Below are 15552 nucleotides of genomic sequence, written 5' to 3' on the forward strand. Positions count from 1 at the left end.
AAAATTGAGAAACAAAAAAGTCAATTGAAAGTTGATTACACTTGTCGCTAGCCTCCAGTCTCTGCATTTCTGCTGGTCAATCCCAACTGGACATTGCTGATCATTTGCAATGATGAGTGTTGAGAGTGCCATCGTAAGATTTATAAAGGTTGTGTAAGTGATCATGTATGTTTACTGCATTGAGATCATGAACTACCTTTTCAGGACTGCCACTAATTCTCTCCAACTTCTGAATGCAATCCAGTGACAGATCATACACTGTATAGAAGTTGGTTAGTTTTTTGCAGCAGACTCACTAAACTAATGGCAGAGCTGTGTGTTTTAATCCCTTAACACATATGTGCATACTTTGGAAGCACTCAGAGACATTCTGTTTCCTGGAATGGAGAGGGATCCACTTGGAGCTTCCCCATCAATTCAATGGCATTTTGTAAAGGTCTTCCTAAGGGAAAGGAGGAAAATAATTGAGGAACTGCCCAAGAAGGCTGTGCTGAACCAGAGTTCCAAATTAGCTATGGTGTTCAGTGTACAGTTTTCCTAAAACTTCAATGTAATTACCTACAGGGGTTACTGATCCTGTATCAGAACATTTCCTCCAGATCCCAAAACACAAAGAGCAGCTTTCATAGGGTATTTTGGACTCTGTTCCAAGTGAGCTCCATTTATTGGTATGTGGGCTGACCTAGAAAGACTTGCATATATTTACTGTAGTGCATTTAATCTCATCAGGATTTTCCAAAATTCTTCACAGCGAACTAACTGCCTTTTGAAGTTTAGTTATCATTGTTTTGTAAGCAAATACTGAAGCCAGTTAGAACAGAACAAAGGTCCCACCAACACAATGAGATGAATGACCAGTTAATCTGTTTTGTTGGTGTTGGTTAAGAAATCAATGTTGTCCAGGGCACAGGAAGAATTTTTTTTCTAAAACAATATCAGTTGGGAGTGTGTGCACGGTGTCTGGAATGACCTTTAACATTCTGGCCCAATGGTGACAGTGATGGTACTTGGTGTAATGGTAGTTATGCTATTAGAGATTTGATGGCTTCTCTTTGGCTTCAGGTCAAAATTAGCTGATATGCATAGATCCTTGGGAGTTGTACAGGGAGCAAGAGAAACATGCAACACTCTCGTTTACAATGCTCTCACCTCCTGTAATTGAGCTTGTTTATCCTGAATCAAAGTAAGCTCAATTATTACAATATGCAGATGATGTATATGAATCAAAGGATACATAAAATGCTGAAAGGAAGATTGATAAGTTTATCTGCCTTTTATAAATGTAGCCGAAATGCACCAATATTCTGTCTGCTTTATTGACAGTGAGGTGGAGAAGGATGAGACCAGCTAAAATTTTAAAGCTATAGTTTAACCATCCATATAAAAATTAATTTATCTTTGATTTAGTTACTGAATTATTTAATCAGTGATTGCTGACATACAAGACTTAAAATGTTAATACTTAGGCTGCTGTTGTTGGAATTTAGGTGGTAGTCACGGATGTCAAAAGTCAGCAGTTGATAAATCTTTTTCACGAGGTTGGAGTCGTGATCAACCTGGGCAAGTGCAAATGAGGCAGCGAAGTGCTACCACTGCTGGTTCCCCAGGAACAGAAAAGGCAAGAAGTATAGTACGACAAAAAACTATAGGTAAGTACAATCGAAATATTAATCAACAGGAGTTTTCAAAGTTATTTAGCGTTACCAAACTTTTCTGAATTGGCATGACACTATCCTTAGTTGAAAAGGTTAGTCTGTTAATGCAATACTACTGTCTAAATTCCTATTTATAATTTGATTTTTGTTTTGCTGTTCATTTTGATAATGTGGTTGAATGGAATTGAATGAGTACCTGTCTTGCAATTTGCTGGAATTATGTAAATTATTTCACATCCTTTGCCTATTACAACTGCAACATTTTTTAAAAATTGGAGTATTTAACATAAATCTGTTGAGCTAAAATTTTTTTGACACACACATCTTCAGTTCCAAGTTTAGTTTATTACCACAGATTGCTTACTTTTTTATGATCTTTTTCCAAAACTGTGCCTAAGGATTTGTATTTCCAGTTGAGCATATTGTATTTGTTCAGTTTACTTGAACAATATTATTTGCTTTGAGCTTTTTCTCTCCCCTCCCCCCCACCGCCCCCGAGTCCTGCCTTCACCTCTACAAACTTTCCTCCTCCATCAGTCTTGCCATTTCATATGGCCCCTTTTCCCATGATAATCTTATCAAGTTTTCTGTGATCAATTCTTTATATCACTCACCACACAGAACCCCCTTCCCTCTTCCAACTCCACTGACTTTCATGTCTGCTTCTAGAAAAATCTCTTCCCCAACTCCCAATCACATGCAGAAGCACTTCTAAACTCTCAACTGTCTATCCTTTAGCCCTCTGTATGCCACAATACTACTTCAGTTACAATCTGCTCAATCATATCCTCACCTCTACTTTTAATGTCCTTGTGCCCAGCAAAACCCTTACTTTCCCATCTGATCATTCCTCCTGGTATGACCTCCAGCTTTGCTCCCTTAAATCCAAGGGGCACAGACTTGATTGCATATGGTGCACAGCTGGTTTAACCATTCATTTCCAGATCTGACTGAACTACATCAAGAATTAGCTTGCTCTTCTTTGCCAAAACTACTCAATACTAGAGGATCATCCTGGAATGCAAAGATAACCCCTGGCTTCTTCTCTCTACTCCCAACCCTCTGGTTAAACCCCCTTCTTGCTTCACCTTCACCTCCAGCAACAAGTATGAGGAACTAGTGGGTTTCTTTGTCGTTGAGACCGAGACTATATGCTTGAACTGCCCTTGCAGCACCCTCCCTTTTCTGTGTCCACCAAGCCTGTGTTCACCCCTGACCTAGCCCTAAACTTGCACCTTTTCTTTCCTATCTACCCTCCTGTCCTTTCCATGCTCAACTGTTCATGCAACCCTCCTGTCCTCTTGCCCCTATTCCAACTAAAACACTAACATCTGGATTCTTTTCCTGGCTCCAATACTAGCTAATATTGTGAACCTTTTTCTCCTCCGGCACTGTTCACCTTCCATTCAGATCTGTCGACCTCAATCCCCTCTTTATAAAACCTGCCATCAACCTCACTGCTCTTGAAAACTACCATCTCATCTCCAACTGCCCCTCTTAAGTTCTTGACTAAGTTGTCATTTTCCAAATGACCTGCATTTTCTGCAACTCCATGTTTGAACGTCTTCAGTCAGTTTTCCGCTCCAGCCACCACACTGAAATGGCTCTAAACAAAATGGTGTGGTATCCCTTTTTGATACAATTGATGACACCATCATTCTCCAGTGTCCCTTTGTTCAGCTGTCTGGGTCTGCCATTGCCTGGTTCCTCACTTGCCGTTACAGCCATTGCCAAAGAATCCGCTGAAATGCTTTTCTTCTTGGGCCTGCATCATTATTCCTGAAATTTCCCAAAGATCAATACTGGGTCTCTCCTGTTCCCCATTTATACGCTGCCCCTTGGCTACATCATCCATAAGCTATAGCTTCAGGTTTCATGTGTACCCCAGCAACATATAGCACTGTCACAGCACCATCTTTTTATACCCCTCCATTGCTTGTATGTTGCAATGCTGCATGATCAATATTCAGTTCAAAATACTCCTCCAATTAAACATTATCTATACCCCCTGCAAAAAAATTATCAGTTCTATCTACCTATCTGACCACAATCTTTCGCAGGCCGAATTGTACTGTCTGAGCTGAATTTCTGACCCCATATGCTCTTCATCGCAAAGACGATAAATAGTGAATAGTATTGCATAGTATTACATAGTATTTACACAGAAACATGGCCAATTGACCCAGTAGTTCTATGCTGGTTCCACACATTCCTCCTCCCACCCATCTTCATCTAACCCCACCAATATAGTCTTTTATTCCTTTCTCCCTCATACACTTAAAGGGAAGCTAGATAAATTTATCTGTTAGTCACCTAAACTCCATGTGGTAGAGCATTCTACTCTCTAAAGAAGTTTTTCCTTAATTATTGATTTGGATTTGTTAGTAACTTCTTTATAGTTATGCCCCTCTAGTTCTATTCTTGTCCGCCAGAGAAAATATCTTCGCAACATCTACCCTAACATAACCTGTATCAGGTCATCCATCTGTCTTCTCTTCAGTAGAGGGAATAAAAAGTCCCAGTCTGGGTGTACAACATCTGTTTTATTATCCTAATAAAATGTTTTGCACTTTCTGTTCATAGTGCTCCAGATGTGGTCTGACCAAACTTAACACAATTTCTCTGCAGCTGAGCTTGTTTATCCTGAACCAAAGTTAGCTCAATTATTACAACATGCTGATGATGTGTATGAATCAAAGGACAAATAAAATGCTGATAGGAAGGTTAACAAGCTTATCTACCTTTTGTAAATGTTACTGAAATGCAGCAATATTCTGTTGTCTTTATTGACAGTGATGGGAAAGGATGAGACCGGCCAAAATTTTATCTCTCTAGAAATGAGCTCCAGTGCTTTGTTTCTTTTGGGGCCAGATTGACTTGCATCATTATCTGTGATTTGCATAACTGGACCCCTAGGTGCCTTTGCTCCTTTACCCCATTTGTTCTTCTTTCATGAGGTGTGGACATTACTGTAAAGGACAGCATTTATTGCCCATCCCCGGTTGCCCTTGAACCAAGTAGCTTGCCATGCCATTTCAAACAGCAGTTAAGAGTCAACCACGTTGCTGTGGATCTGGAGTCACATGTAGGCCAGAGCAGGTAAGGATGGCAGATTAGCGAATCAGCTGCCATGGTGGAATTTGAACCCATTTCCCCAGAGCATTACCCTGAACCTCTGGATTAATAGTCCAGTGGCATTACCACTACATCACCACTGGACACTTGATTTCCGAAGAAGTATGTGGCTGCCTCCATATCTCTACAACACCATTTGTTTCCATTACTACAATAGACCATCTCCTGCTGAAATCTTCATCCAAAGGTTTGTTGCCTCCAGACTTTACTATTCTAATGCTCTCTTGGTCAGTCTTGTATCTTTTATGATCATGTTCCATAAATTTGAGGTCTTCCAATACTCTGCTGTCCACATCCTAACACTCCCAAGTCCTGTTAATCTATCACCCCCGTGCTCACTAACCTACATTGGATCCTGGTTCACCAATGCTTCAGTTTTAAAATTCTTATCCGTGTTCAAATTCCCTCATAGCCTCTCCCCTCTCAATCTTTCCAATCACCTTCCACCCTGCAGCTCTCAGCTGTGTTCCTCTGGCTCTGGCCTCTTGTGTGTTCTCCACTTCCTTCACTCCAACATTGACATGTGCCATGAGCAATCTATGCTTTGAGCTCTGGAGCTTCCACCCAAATATCAACAGTGCTTGCTTCTTTAAGACACTTCTTCAAAACTAATCTGTTTTTTTGTCATCTATCCCAATATCTTCATCTTTGACGTGTTGTCAGTTTTCCCTACATAAGTGCAAGTTGCTTTGACGTTCTGCAAGAGCTAAGTAAATAGACAAGACTTCTACTTTACAAGGACTAAATTTGCTCTGGAAAGAAATAAGGACAGACGATCTACTGCTGCTGCTACTTCTGACGACATGGATTTTCACACATGAACAAAGATGTCACTTCTTTCTATTGGGCTTTATTTGAGTAGTTTCAGTTGAGGATAACGGCTTCTCATAAAGGAACGACTGTGATTATAAACAAATATGACGTTGGTACAATTAACCTAGAAGCTGTGGCTTTAATTTGGCATTTAGCTGAAGGATTTTATGGCAAAATTATTTGGGAAACTCCAAAAGCCTGGGTGGTAATGAGCTCTGCCCATTAGTTAGAAGCCTTTTTACAGCAATCAGTTTAACAGCTGAACTCCATCTTCTGTGATCGGCTTTCAAGTTAAAATTACGTTTTAAGTTGTTCTGCCTAAAAAATCTTGAATGCAGCCTTCAATTTATGGGCTACTGTTCCTACATCTCCTTTTCAAATATTATAACTCTCCAACGTCATGTGGTGAATACTTAAATGAATAGAAAAGGTAATTGACTTGCCTGGTTTTCTCCATTGTTTGATACACATCCACACAACATGTATCCAACTAATTACCTTGGGTCACACAAGAATGTAGATTTTCATTTAAGAGAAGTGGTTTCAGACCAAATGCAGTGGCACAGATCATAGGGCTTTGTGTGCTGAAGGAGACCAAATGTGACCGTGTTTATCTATCATGTCATATTTTTACATGCTAGGAAAATTACTTTTTTAAAAACAAATCAAGTTAGTCTTTGCTACAGTGGTTATTAAAGAACAAAGATGTTACATGATGGGTAATCTAGCTAGTTATGAAAGTAACCAAAAGTGGATATGTGTAATGGTCCATTCTAGCAAGTAGTTGATTGTCTCTGGGGCACTTACATTGCTCCCACAAATAATGCAAGTATAGCTGTTTTGTTTTCTTGTAAAATTAAAAGTATTTTTACGTGTACTTATTGCTAATGAGAAAAGCCTCCATTCAGTGCACTTAGGGAGAGCTGATGGCGTCATGGAATTGTTGCTGGAATAGCAATCCAGAGACCCAGGGCAATGCTCTGGGGACCTGGGTTCAAATCCTGCCACAGCAGATGGCGGAATTTGAATTCAGTAAAAAACTGGAATTGAAAGTCTAAGGATGACCACGAAACCATTGTCGATTGTTGTAAGTATCCATCTGGTTCACTAATGCCCTTTAGGAAATCTGTCATCCTAACCTGGTCTGGCCTACATGTGACTCCAGACTCACAACAGTGTGGTTAACTCTTACATGCCCTCTGAAATGGCCTAGCCACTCAGTTGTATCAAACTACTACAAAGCCACAAAAAAGGAATGAAACTGGACCTGGCATCGTCCTAGGCACTGGAAAGAACAATGGCACTCTCGGCCCTGTTGACCCTGCAAAGTCCTCCTTACTATCATCTGGGGGATGGTGCCAAAATTGGGAGAGCTGTCTCACAGACTAACATATTCATCCTCTCGGAATCATACCTTACAGATAATGACCCGGACACTACCATCACCATCCCTGGGTATGTCCTGTCCCACCGGCAGGACAGACCCAGCAGAGGTGGCAGCACAGTGGTATACAGTGGGGAGGGAGTTGCCCTGGTAGTCCTCAGCATCGACTCTGGACCCCATGAAGTCTCATGGCACCATCAAAGGTGGGCAGTTCCGTGCTCGGTGGGCACCGCGGGGACTGGGGTGTTTTGTTGACCCCTTTAATCACATTTTGATTTAAAGTTTGTAAGTTTCCTTTAAACTTTGTTCTTGGCTTTACAGCTGACCTGAATTAGGGGCTGTGCCTGATTTATCCCAATTTTGTTGATTTGGTTTTCATTTAAAAGATTATCAAAGGTGGGCAAGGAAACTTCCTGATGATTACCATGTACCGCCCTCCCTCAACTAATTAATTAGTGCTCTGCGTGTTGACCACCACTTAGAGGAGCACTGAGGGTGGCAAGGGTGCAGAATGTACTCTGGATGGGGGACTTCAATATCCATCATCAAGAGTGGTTCAGTAGCACCACTACCACCGAGCTGGCCAAGTCCTAAATGAGATAACAACTGCTAGACTGGGTCTGCGGCAGGTGGTGAGGGAACCATCAAGAAGGAAAAACATACTTGATCTCATCCTCACCATCCTGCCTGCTGCAGATGCATCTGTCCATGACAGTATTGGTAGGAGTGACCACAGTGCAGTCCTTGTGGAGACGAAGTCCCGCCTTCACATTGAGAATACTCTCTATTGTGTTGTGTGACACTACCAGCATACTAAATGGGATAGATTTCAAACACATCTAGCAACTCATGACTGGGCATCCATGAGGTGCTATGGGCCATCAATAGCAGAATTGTACTCAAACACAATCTGTAACCTCATGGCCTGGCATATCCACCACTCTACCATCAAACCAGGGGATCAACCCTGGTTCAATGAAGAGTGCAGGAGGGCATGCCAGGAGCAGCACCAGGCATACCTAAAAATGAGGTGTCAACCTGGTGAAGCTATAACACAGAACTACTTGCGTGCCAAACAGCGTAAGCAGCAAGTGATAGACCAAGCTAAGCGGTCCCACAACCAATGGATCAGACCTAAGCTCTGCAGTCCTGCCACATCGTTGTGAATGGTGGTGGACAATTAAACAACTCACTGGAGGAGGAGGCTCCACAAATATCCCCATCCTCTATGGCAGAGGAGCCCAGCACATCATTGCAAAAGATAAGGCTGAAACATTTGCCAAAGCATTCAGGTCCCCAGCATCACACATGCCAGTCTTCAGCCAATTCAATTGACTAGATGTGATATCAAAAAATGGCTGAAGGCACTGGACAGTGCAAAGACTATGGGCCCTGACAATATTCCGGCAACAGTACTGAAGACTTGTGCTCCAGAACTTGCCACGCCCCTAGACAAGCTATTTCAGTACAGCTACAACACTGGCATCCACCCAGCTATGTTGAAATGTGTCCAGTAATGTCCTGTACGCAAAAAGCAGTACAAATCCAACCCAGCCAATTACTGCCCCATCAGTCTACTCTCGATCATAAGTAAAGTAATGGAAGAGGTCATCAACTGTGCTATCAAATGGCACTTACTCAGCAATAACCTGCTCACTGACCCCCAGTTTGGGTTCTGCCAGGGCCACTCAGCTGCTGACCTCATTACAGCCTTGGTTCAAATGTGGATGAAAGGTCTAAACTCCTGAGGTGGGAGTGACTGCCCTTGACATCAAGGCCACATTTGACTGAGTGTGACATCCAGGAACCTTAACAAAATTGGAGTCAGTGGGAATCTGGGAAAAAAACTCTGCTGGTTAGAGTCATGCCTAGCACAAATGAAGATGGTTGTGGTTGTGGAGGTCAGTCATCTCAGCTCCAGGACATCACTGCAGGTGTTTCTCAGGGTAGTGTCCTCGGCCCAAACATTTTCAGCTGCTTCATCAATGACCATCGTTCCATCGTAAGGTCAGAAGTGGGAATGTTCCCTGATGATGGCACAATGTTCACCATTTGTGACTCCTCAGATTCCTCAAGCAGTCCATGTCCAAATGCAGCAAGACCTGGACAATATCCAGGCTTGTGCTGCCAAATGGCAAGTAATATTTGTACAAGTAACACAAGTGTCAGGCAACGACCATCTCCAACAAGAGAGAATCCAACCATTGCCTGTTGATGTTCAGTGGCATTACTATCACTGAATCCTCCACAATCAACATCCTGGGTGCTATCATTGACCAGAAACTGAACTGGACTAGCCATATAAATACTGTGGTTATATAAGCAGGTCAGAGGCTGGGAATCATTCAACGAGTAACTCACCTTTTGACTCACTAAAGCCTGTCCACTATCTAAAAGGCACAAGTCAGGAATGTGATGGAATACTCTCCACTTGCCTGGTTGAGTGCAGCTCCCACGACACTCAAGCTTGACTCCGTCCAGGACAAAGCAGCCCACTTGATTGGCACCACATCCACAAACGTTCACTCCCCCCCCCCACCACCAACGCACAGTAGCAGCAGCATGTACCAACTAGATGATGCACTGCAGGAATTTGCAAAGGTTCCTCCAAGAGCACCTTCCAAACCCACGACCACTACCATCTAGAAGGACAAGGGCAGCAAATAGATGGGAACACCATCACCTGGAAGTTCCCTCCCAAGCCACTCATCATCCTGACTTGGAAATATATTGCTGTTCCTTCACTGTCGCTGGGTCAAAATCCTAGAACTCCCTTCTTAACAGCCTGTACCTATGCCACATGGACTGCAGCGGTTCAAGAAAGCAGCTCACCATCACCTTCTCAAGGACAACTAGGGATGGGCCATAAATGCTGGCCCAGCGAAGCCCACACCGCATGAATGAATTTTTTTTTAAAATTGCACCTAGTCGGTCAGTTGTGGGTCTTTTATACACTTCCTGAGTAGGATGAATGAATAATTGGTTTACTTCACAATAACGAACAACTTTAATATCTGTCACAAAATTTAATAATCCACAGCTACTGTACAAATGAGGATAAGATTCTTAAGATTTTCTTTGTGAAAGACCTTAGTGTACACAGTGTTTATGTAATGATAACTAGAATTTATTAGCTTCCAAATGATTGCATACATTTTCAAGCATATGTTGTCTATACATCTGTTGCACAAAAAATGGGATATAATCCAATTAAAATTATCCATTTAGTGGATTTGAAACATTGTTAGATTGTTGGAGACCCTAGCTCATGGAATGTTTACAGAATTGACTTCTGCAGTTGTATGTCTGTAGTTTACTTCTGTTGTCTTAGTTTTGTCTTTGTGTGAAAGCACTTTTTCATTACTACAGTACAACTCTTTGCTTTGATTCCCTCTTCTTTCTTCATTTTAATTTTTTTAAGCCATCGGAAGCCGATCCATTGGTGATTGTGTTTGTACATCGGCCTCTATGCGCAATGCTAAAAGTGCACCTGTTCTGCTCCATACTTCTTCCAATCCTTACCTGCTTGACCTAGTCCTCACCCCCTTATTTGATGATCTTCCAGGTAGTTCAGCTCTGCTTACTTCCTGTGCTTATTTACCATTTGTCTTGTTGCTTGCTTGGCTATTCTAACTGCAGAATAATTAATGAGCCTTGTAAAATGGAACGTAATGGAAAAAGCTTAGTTTGTTGCTAAGTTAATTAGTGCTAGAAATTGGGAAACAAGCTGCAGGATAAATATTGACTCTATTTTCTGCCACAAATGTGACTTCCATAATTAGCCAGCCTCTCTCTTACTGTATTAATGTTCTTAACCATCTATTTACTTGAATGGCTGCATGTTAGAAACCTGAAACAAAAACTGAGAAGTTTGTAAGTAAATAGATTGGGCAACATCTATGAAAAAAATAATTCCTATCAGAACAGAAAACTAACAAGTAAGTAAATATGTTATAGACCTAGGAAAATTAAATGATTAGATATATGATGTATTAATGTGTCCCTTTTTCCCCCAATTCTATTAAAATTTAAACATTAACCTTTCGATAAACATTACACAATGTAATATTCACAAAATTAAGTTGAGTTGTCAATTCACAAGTTATGGAGATTGAAAAAAAGTGTAAAATAAGCTATTTCACACAAAAATAAGTTGATTTTTGTGTTCCTGTGTTTCTTTGTCACAAGCCTTTAGAAATTTCCTGTAAATTATGACTATTCCCTCTTTCAAGCAAGTGAAGCAAGTCTTGCATCTTAATTCCATGCTCTTCCATTTAGCCAAACCATTCTGAAGATGGCAAGTTGATTATAAATCCAGAATAATGTTTGGGAAATGTAGTTCAAAGGATTGGCAATAAGATATGTGGGATAGCATTTTACCTTGATGTACAAATAGTACAATAAATGATTTTTGACAGTGATCAGAATTTATATATGGATTTTTTGTGGCATTCATCTTTCCATTCATGAAGCTTGAGATTTTGTCCTGAGCTGGTTTGTACAGATGCAAGGCATCGCTGCTAATGGTAATGTTTTTGTTGGAAATTCCAATCTCTCCAAATTATAACCATTAATTGTGGTTTATTTTCAAGATCTTGATGATGCCCAAATTTTGGCCCGGCCTACTCGAATAAGGCATTATTCTCAGAGTGAAGAAAACACCTCTGAAGTATTTAGCACTGTACGTGAAGAGCAGCCAATGCCTCGAAGCAGCAGCACGTCTGATATAATGGAACCGTTCATAGCTGAAAGAGCTAAAGGTGCAGTTCCTGTCATTGACAGCTCATCAGTTCCTTCAAGTTTGCAAAGTTCTGCTGAGGTGTTCTCATTATCTAGATCCACTGAAAGTCACTTTACAGATGTACACAGTACAGAATGTTCTCTGGAAGTTGCTGATAGTATTTATGATCATCTTTGTCATCTTGTAGGGGATGTAGAAACAATAGCATCTTATGAGTACAGTCAACACATATTAGGTGACAGTGAGGCAGACTTGCTGTCTTCCATACGGAAATATTTTAATGAGTCCATTCAAGAAGCTGAGCACATCAAACACAAATTGGGAAAGGACAAAAATAACATTCCCTTAAACGAAAATATTGAATTAATGGTAAGTGAGACGGACCGGGACTGTGTGGGGCTGGTAAGCATGTACAATACAAGTAGCCAGGATTTGATTTTGGGAGGGAAAACCAAAGCACAGGTAAAAATACAGGACCTTGAAAATGCTGGAAGCTCTGTTCCATGTCCAGAAGATGATTATTTGAGTATTACTACATTTTCTGCTGAAGAAAAGCAGTTACCAGAGACTAATATTGAACAGCATAATTACAAACCACTTGAAAGCTTTGAACAGGGAATTTCATCACAGATGGAGTCAGAAAATCCAGATTTCAAGCAGAGGAGAAAAATCTTTACTCGCCAGCTGGCAACTGAGGTAGACCATGGAAAAGTAGTAGTATCAACGGATCAGCAGAGTAAAAGGAAACCGCTAGCTGATGCCTTTTGTCAAACCTCTGTGCTCACAGAACTTAACAATAAGATAACTGATGCACATAGCATGTATTCAAATAAGATTCCACCCAACACCACAATTACTGACCCACTTATGGCTTTAAGTGCACAAAAATTTTCAGCTAACCAAGAAATCACTGATGCAGCAGCACCAGAGCTGCAGTACTTAAGTATAGCAAATAAGAAAAAAAATAGCAGTATGCATGTTAGTTTTAGGCCATCTACTGAGTCTGTACAGTTCCATAGCCCATTGGACAATAAGGAAGCTCACTGGAAGTTAAGACTTCGAAGACTTAGTGGTTTCAGCAGTAGCTCTTCTGCACCAACTGATTCAGTGAAACCTGGTGTCTATAGGCCTCTGGACACTAGAGTTTCTCATAATGAATGTAAGAACCGGAAGTCAACATTAATTACTGCCGCAAGTGCCCCAGTGCTGAAGGGAAGTACAGGAGATAGTCAGGGGGCTGGCCATGGAGCACCTGGTTCCTGTGGCTTACAGGAATCAGTGCAGCAACAGAGTTCCCTAGGTGGTGTTTACAGAACTGTTGTACACGCTTTTTCAAAGTCGAAGGCAAATGTTTCCCCACAGAGACAGAGAAAAGTACCAGCAGAGGCTCCACTGAGGGATCTTTACAGTCATGTTTTGGGATATTTTGGAAGGAAAGTTGCAGGTGAGCACTAACAGTGTGCGGCGCACAAAGGAGCACCTGTTTGGCTTGATGCAACTGAACAGCTTTAAGCAATCAAATAGCTTGGGGATGATCACTGCTTTTCCTTTATTGGTTTTGCATGCGCTTTTGATTAGCTGGTATGTCCTGGCAAACATTTTGTTTCTTCCCCCACAAAATTCATACTAATGTATCCCTTTTTTGTGTGCAGGTTTTCAGTTGTTAATCTTTGACAGTAAAACTATTTGTGGTTGGTTATGGTGGCACGATGAATTGCATTAATGCACTTTACGTTTTTTAAAATGTTTTCAGCACTAGGGGGCAGACCTTGCAAGTATAAAGTCTAAATAGAGTTTGAGAAGTTATTTGTGTTTGCGAAGGTGTATTTCATCTTTTGACTTTCAAGGAAATAAACTTTGTAAGACGAAACCACTTAAAGAAGTTTTAATGTTTGGTTTTAGAAAAATGATTTGAGCTGAGAAATCAGGTTCATTGCATTTGAAGAAAAATATGTTGACAATTTAGACAATAATAAAATTCCTCTTCCATCAAAGATTAAAAATTGTTAACCTCTACTAATCTTTTCATGTGAAATACGCTAATGCTAACTTGAGATTACCTCTAATTGCACACAGTAAGGATAGGACAATTCATATCTTGGGGAACTGCATGATTTGGCTAGTAACCTCTGCAATGCTAAATTCCTTTTATTGCTTTGATTAGTAAATTTATTATGTTTTGTGTTAATTATGAAGTTGTGTTATTGTGTTTTTAAATACCTTATTTGCTTTCAGTCAATAAGGAAGATCCTAATCAAAAACCTCGACCTTTCAGCACTGATATTGGCAATAGTAATCCCAACATCAGTGATCTTATGGATGAGTTTATAGCAGAGCGATTGCGAACTGGCACTTCAGTGGTAAGTTTGCTTACTTTCTTGTATTGCAGTTATATTTATAGTAGCTGTTAGTCGCAACTCTCTCTCTCTATTCTATATTCTTTCCATATTGCTGATTCCTGCAGCCATTCACCATGAAGGAGGTATAATCAGGCCAACAGATTTTTCTGTCTGGTTACATTGTGAACTTTAATCATTCACCATCACATTAGTAAAAGGTTTTCTGAAGATTGACGTCAGTCTGAGGGTGGATGGTGGGTGTGTGATGCTCAGTGGAAATGATGAATTTATGTAAACTCCAGTGTTTTTGTGCGCAAGCTTTTTTTAAAAGTTGGCTGAATCTGCCTGAGGAAACATCTGATCAATAGCACAAGAGCATGCTCAGTAGAAATGCTAATAATGCGAGAATAAAACGGAATCTATGTTTATTAAGCAATCACATTGATATGCATGCATGTATTTATTTTGCTGCAAAATCTTAGGAAACATTAGTGAGATGCATAGTTTGATATTTTTTCAAATTTTTTTTAAAGAGTTTAAAAAGTTGGCTTCCTGGCCAAAGGGCTGGTATGGCAGAAAATAGACGATATTGATGGGTGACAGAGGACTGCTGCAGGATCCCTGTCCATCTTAAACAGGAATGGCATAAAGTTAGTGAGGGAAGAGTATAGAAATGAAGGTTAAATTGAAGTGACTCGAATTGACTCATTAATAATCTACTCTATCAAATTATGGAGCGTAAAGCTCTGTGCAATGTATTTGTCCTATATTTTTGTACTTGTTTTCTGTTTTGATAGGCCAACAGATTATTGCTATTATTGAATGTGACATAAGTAATGAAGGCAACTCTGTGTCTCCACATATAAACTCAGTTATCATCCCACATGGGAAAATTCTTCTTTCTTTTAGGAATTATAAGACCATAAGATGTAGGAGCTGAAGTAGGCCAATAGGCCATTCGGCTCATCAAGTCTGCTCGGCCATTCAGTGAGATCATGGCTGATCTGATAATCCTCAACTCCATTATCCTGTGTTTTCCCCATAACCCTTGATTCCCTTACTGATTAAAAATCTGTCTATCTCAGCCTTGAATATACTTAACGACCCAGCCTCTACAGCCCTCTGCAGTAAAGGATTTCACAGATTGACTACCCTCAGAAGAATCCCTCCTCATCTCTATCTTAAATGGGTGACCCCCTTGCTCTGAGATTATGCCCTCTGGTCCTGGACTCTCCCACAACGGGGGAAAAAAACTTCTCAGCATCTACCCTGTCAAGCACCTTAAGAATCTTATGTTTCAATAAGGTCACCTCTCATTCTTCTATACAGGCCCAACCTACTCAGTCTCTTCTCATAAGAAAATCCACCATACCCAGGATCAACCTAGTGAACCTTCTCTGGATAGCCTCCATGCCAGTATATCTTTCCTTAGATAAGGAGACCAATACTGTACACAGTGTTCTAGGTGTGGTCTAATTTTTATAT

General features: G+C 40.7%; 1 protein-coding gene across 8 annotated transcripts in view; it reads left to right on the plus strand.

Annotated features, from left to right (window-relative positions):
- The window catches only part of ralgapa1 (Ral GTPase activating protein catalytic subunit alpha 1), a 337589-nt gene that overhangs the window by 133540 nt on the left and 188497 nt on the right, over window positions 1-15552 (plus strand). For 7 of the 8 annotated variants that reach the window (XR_005946224.1, XR_005946225.1, XM_041213937.1 and 4 more), the window contains exons 16-18: window positions 1488-1649; window positions 11580-13172; window positions 13964-14088. Coding sequence is in view for 6 of the 8 variants with exons in the window: in XM_041213937.1 (XP_041069871.1) it covers window positions 1488-1649; window positions 11580-13172; window positions 13964-14088 (1880 nt within the window). In the remaining 2 variants the exon portion in view is untranslated. The remainder of the gene's footprint in view (window positions 1-1487; window positions 1650-11579; window positions 13173-13963; window positions 14089-15552) is intronic. The other variant, XM_041213941.1, reaches the window with a different exon arrangement.

Source organism: Carcharodon carcharias, chromosome 20 (genome assembly GCF_017639515.1).
Source record: "Carcharodon carcharias isolate sCarCar2 chromosome 20, sCarCar2.pri, whole genome shotgun sequence".
Classification (NCBI taxonomy): domain Eukaryota; kingdom Metazoa; phylum Chordata; class Chondrichthyes; order Lamniformes; family Lamnidae; genus Carcharodon; species Carcharodon carcharias.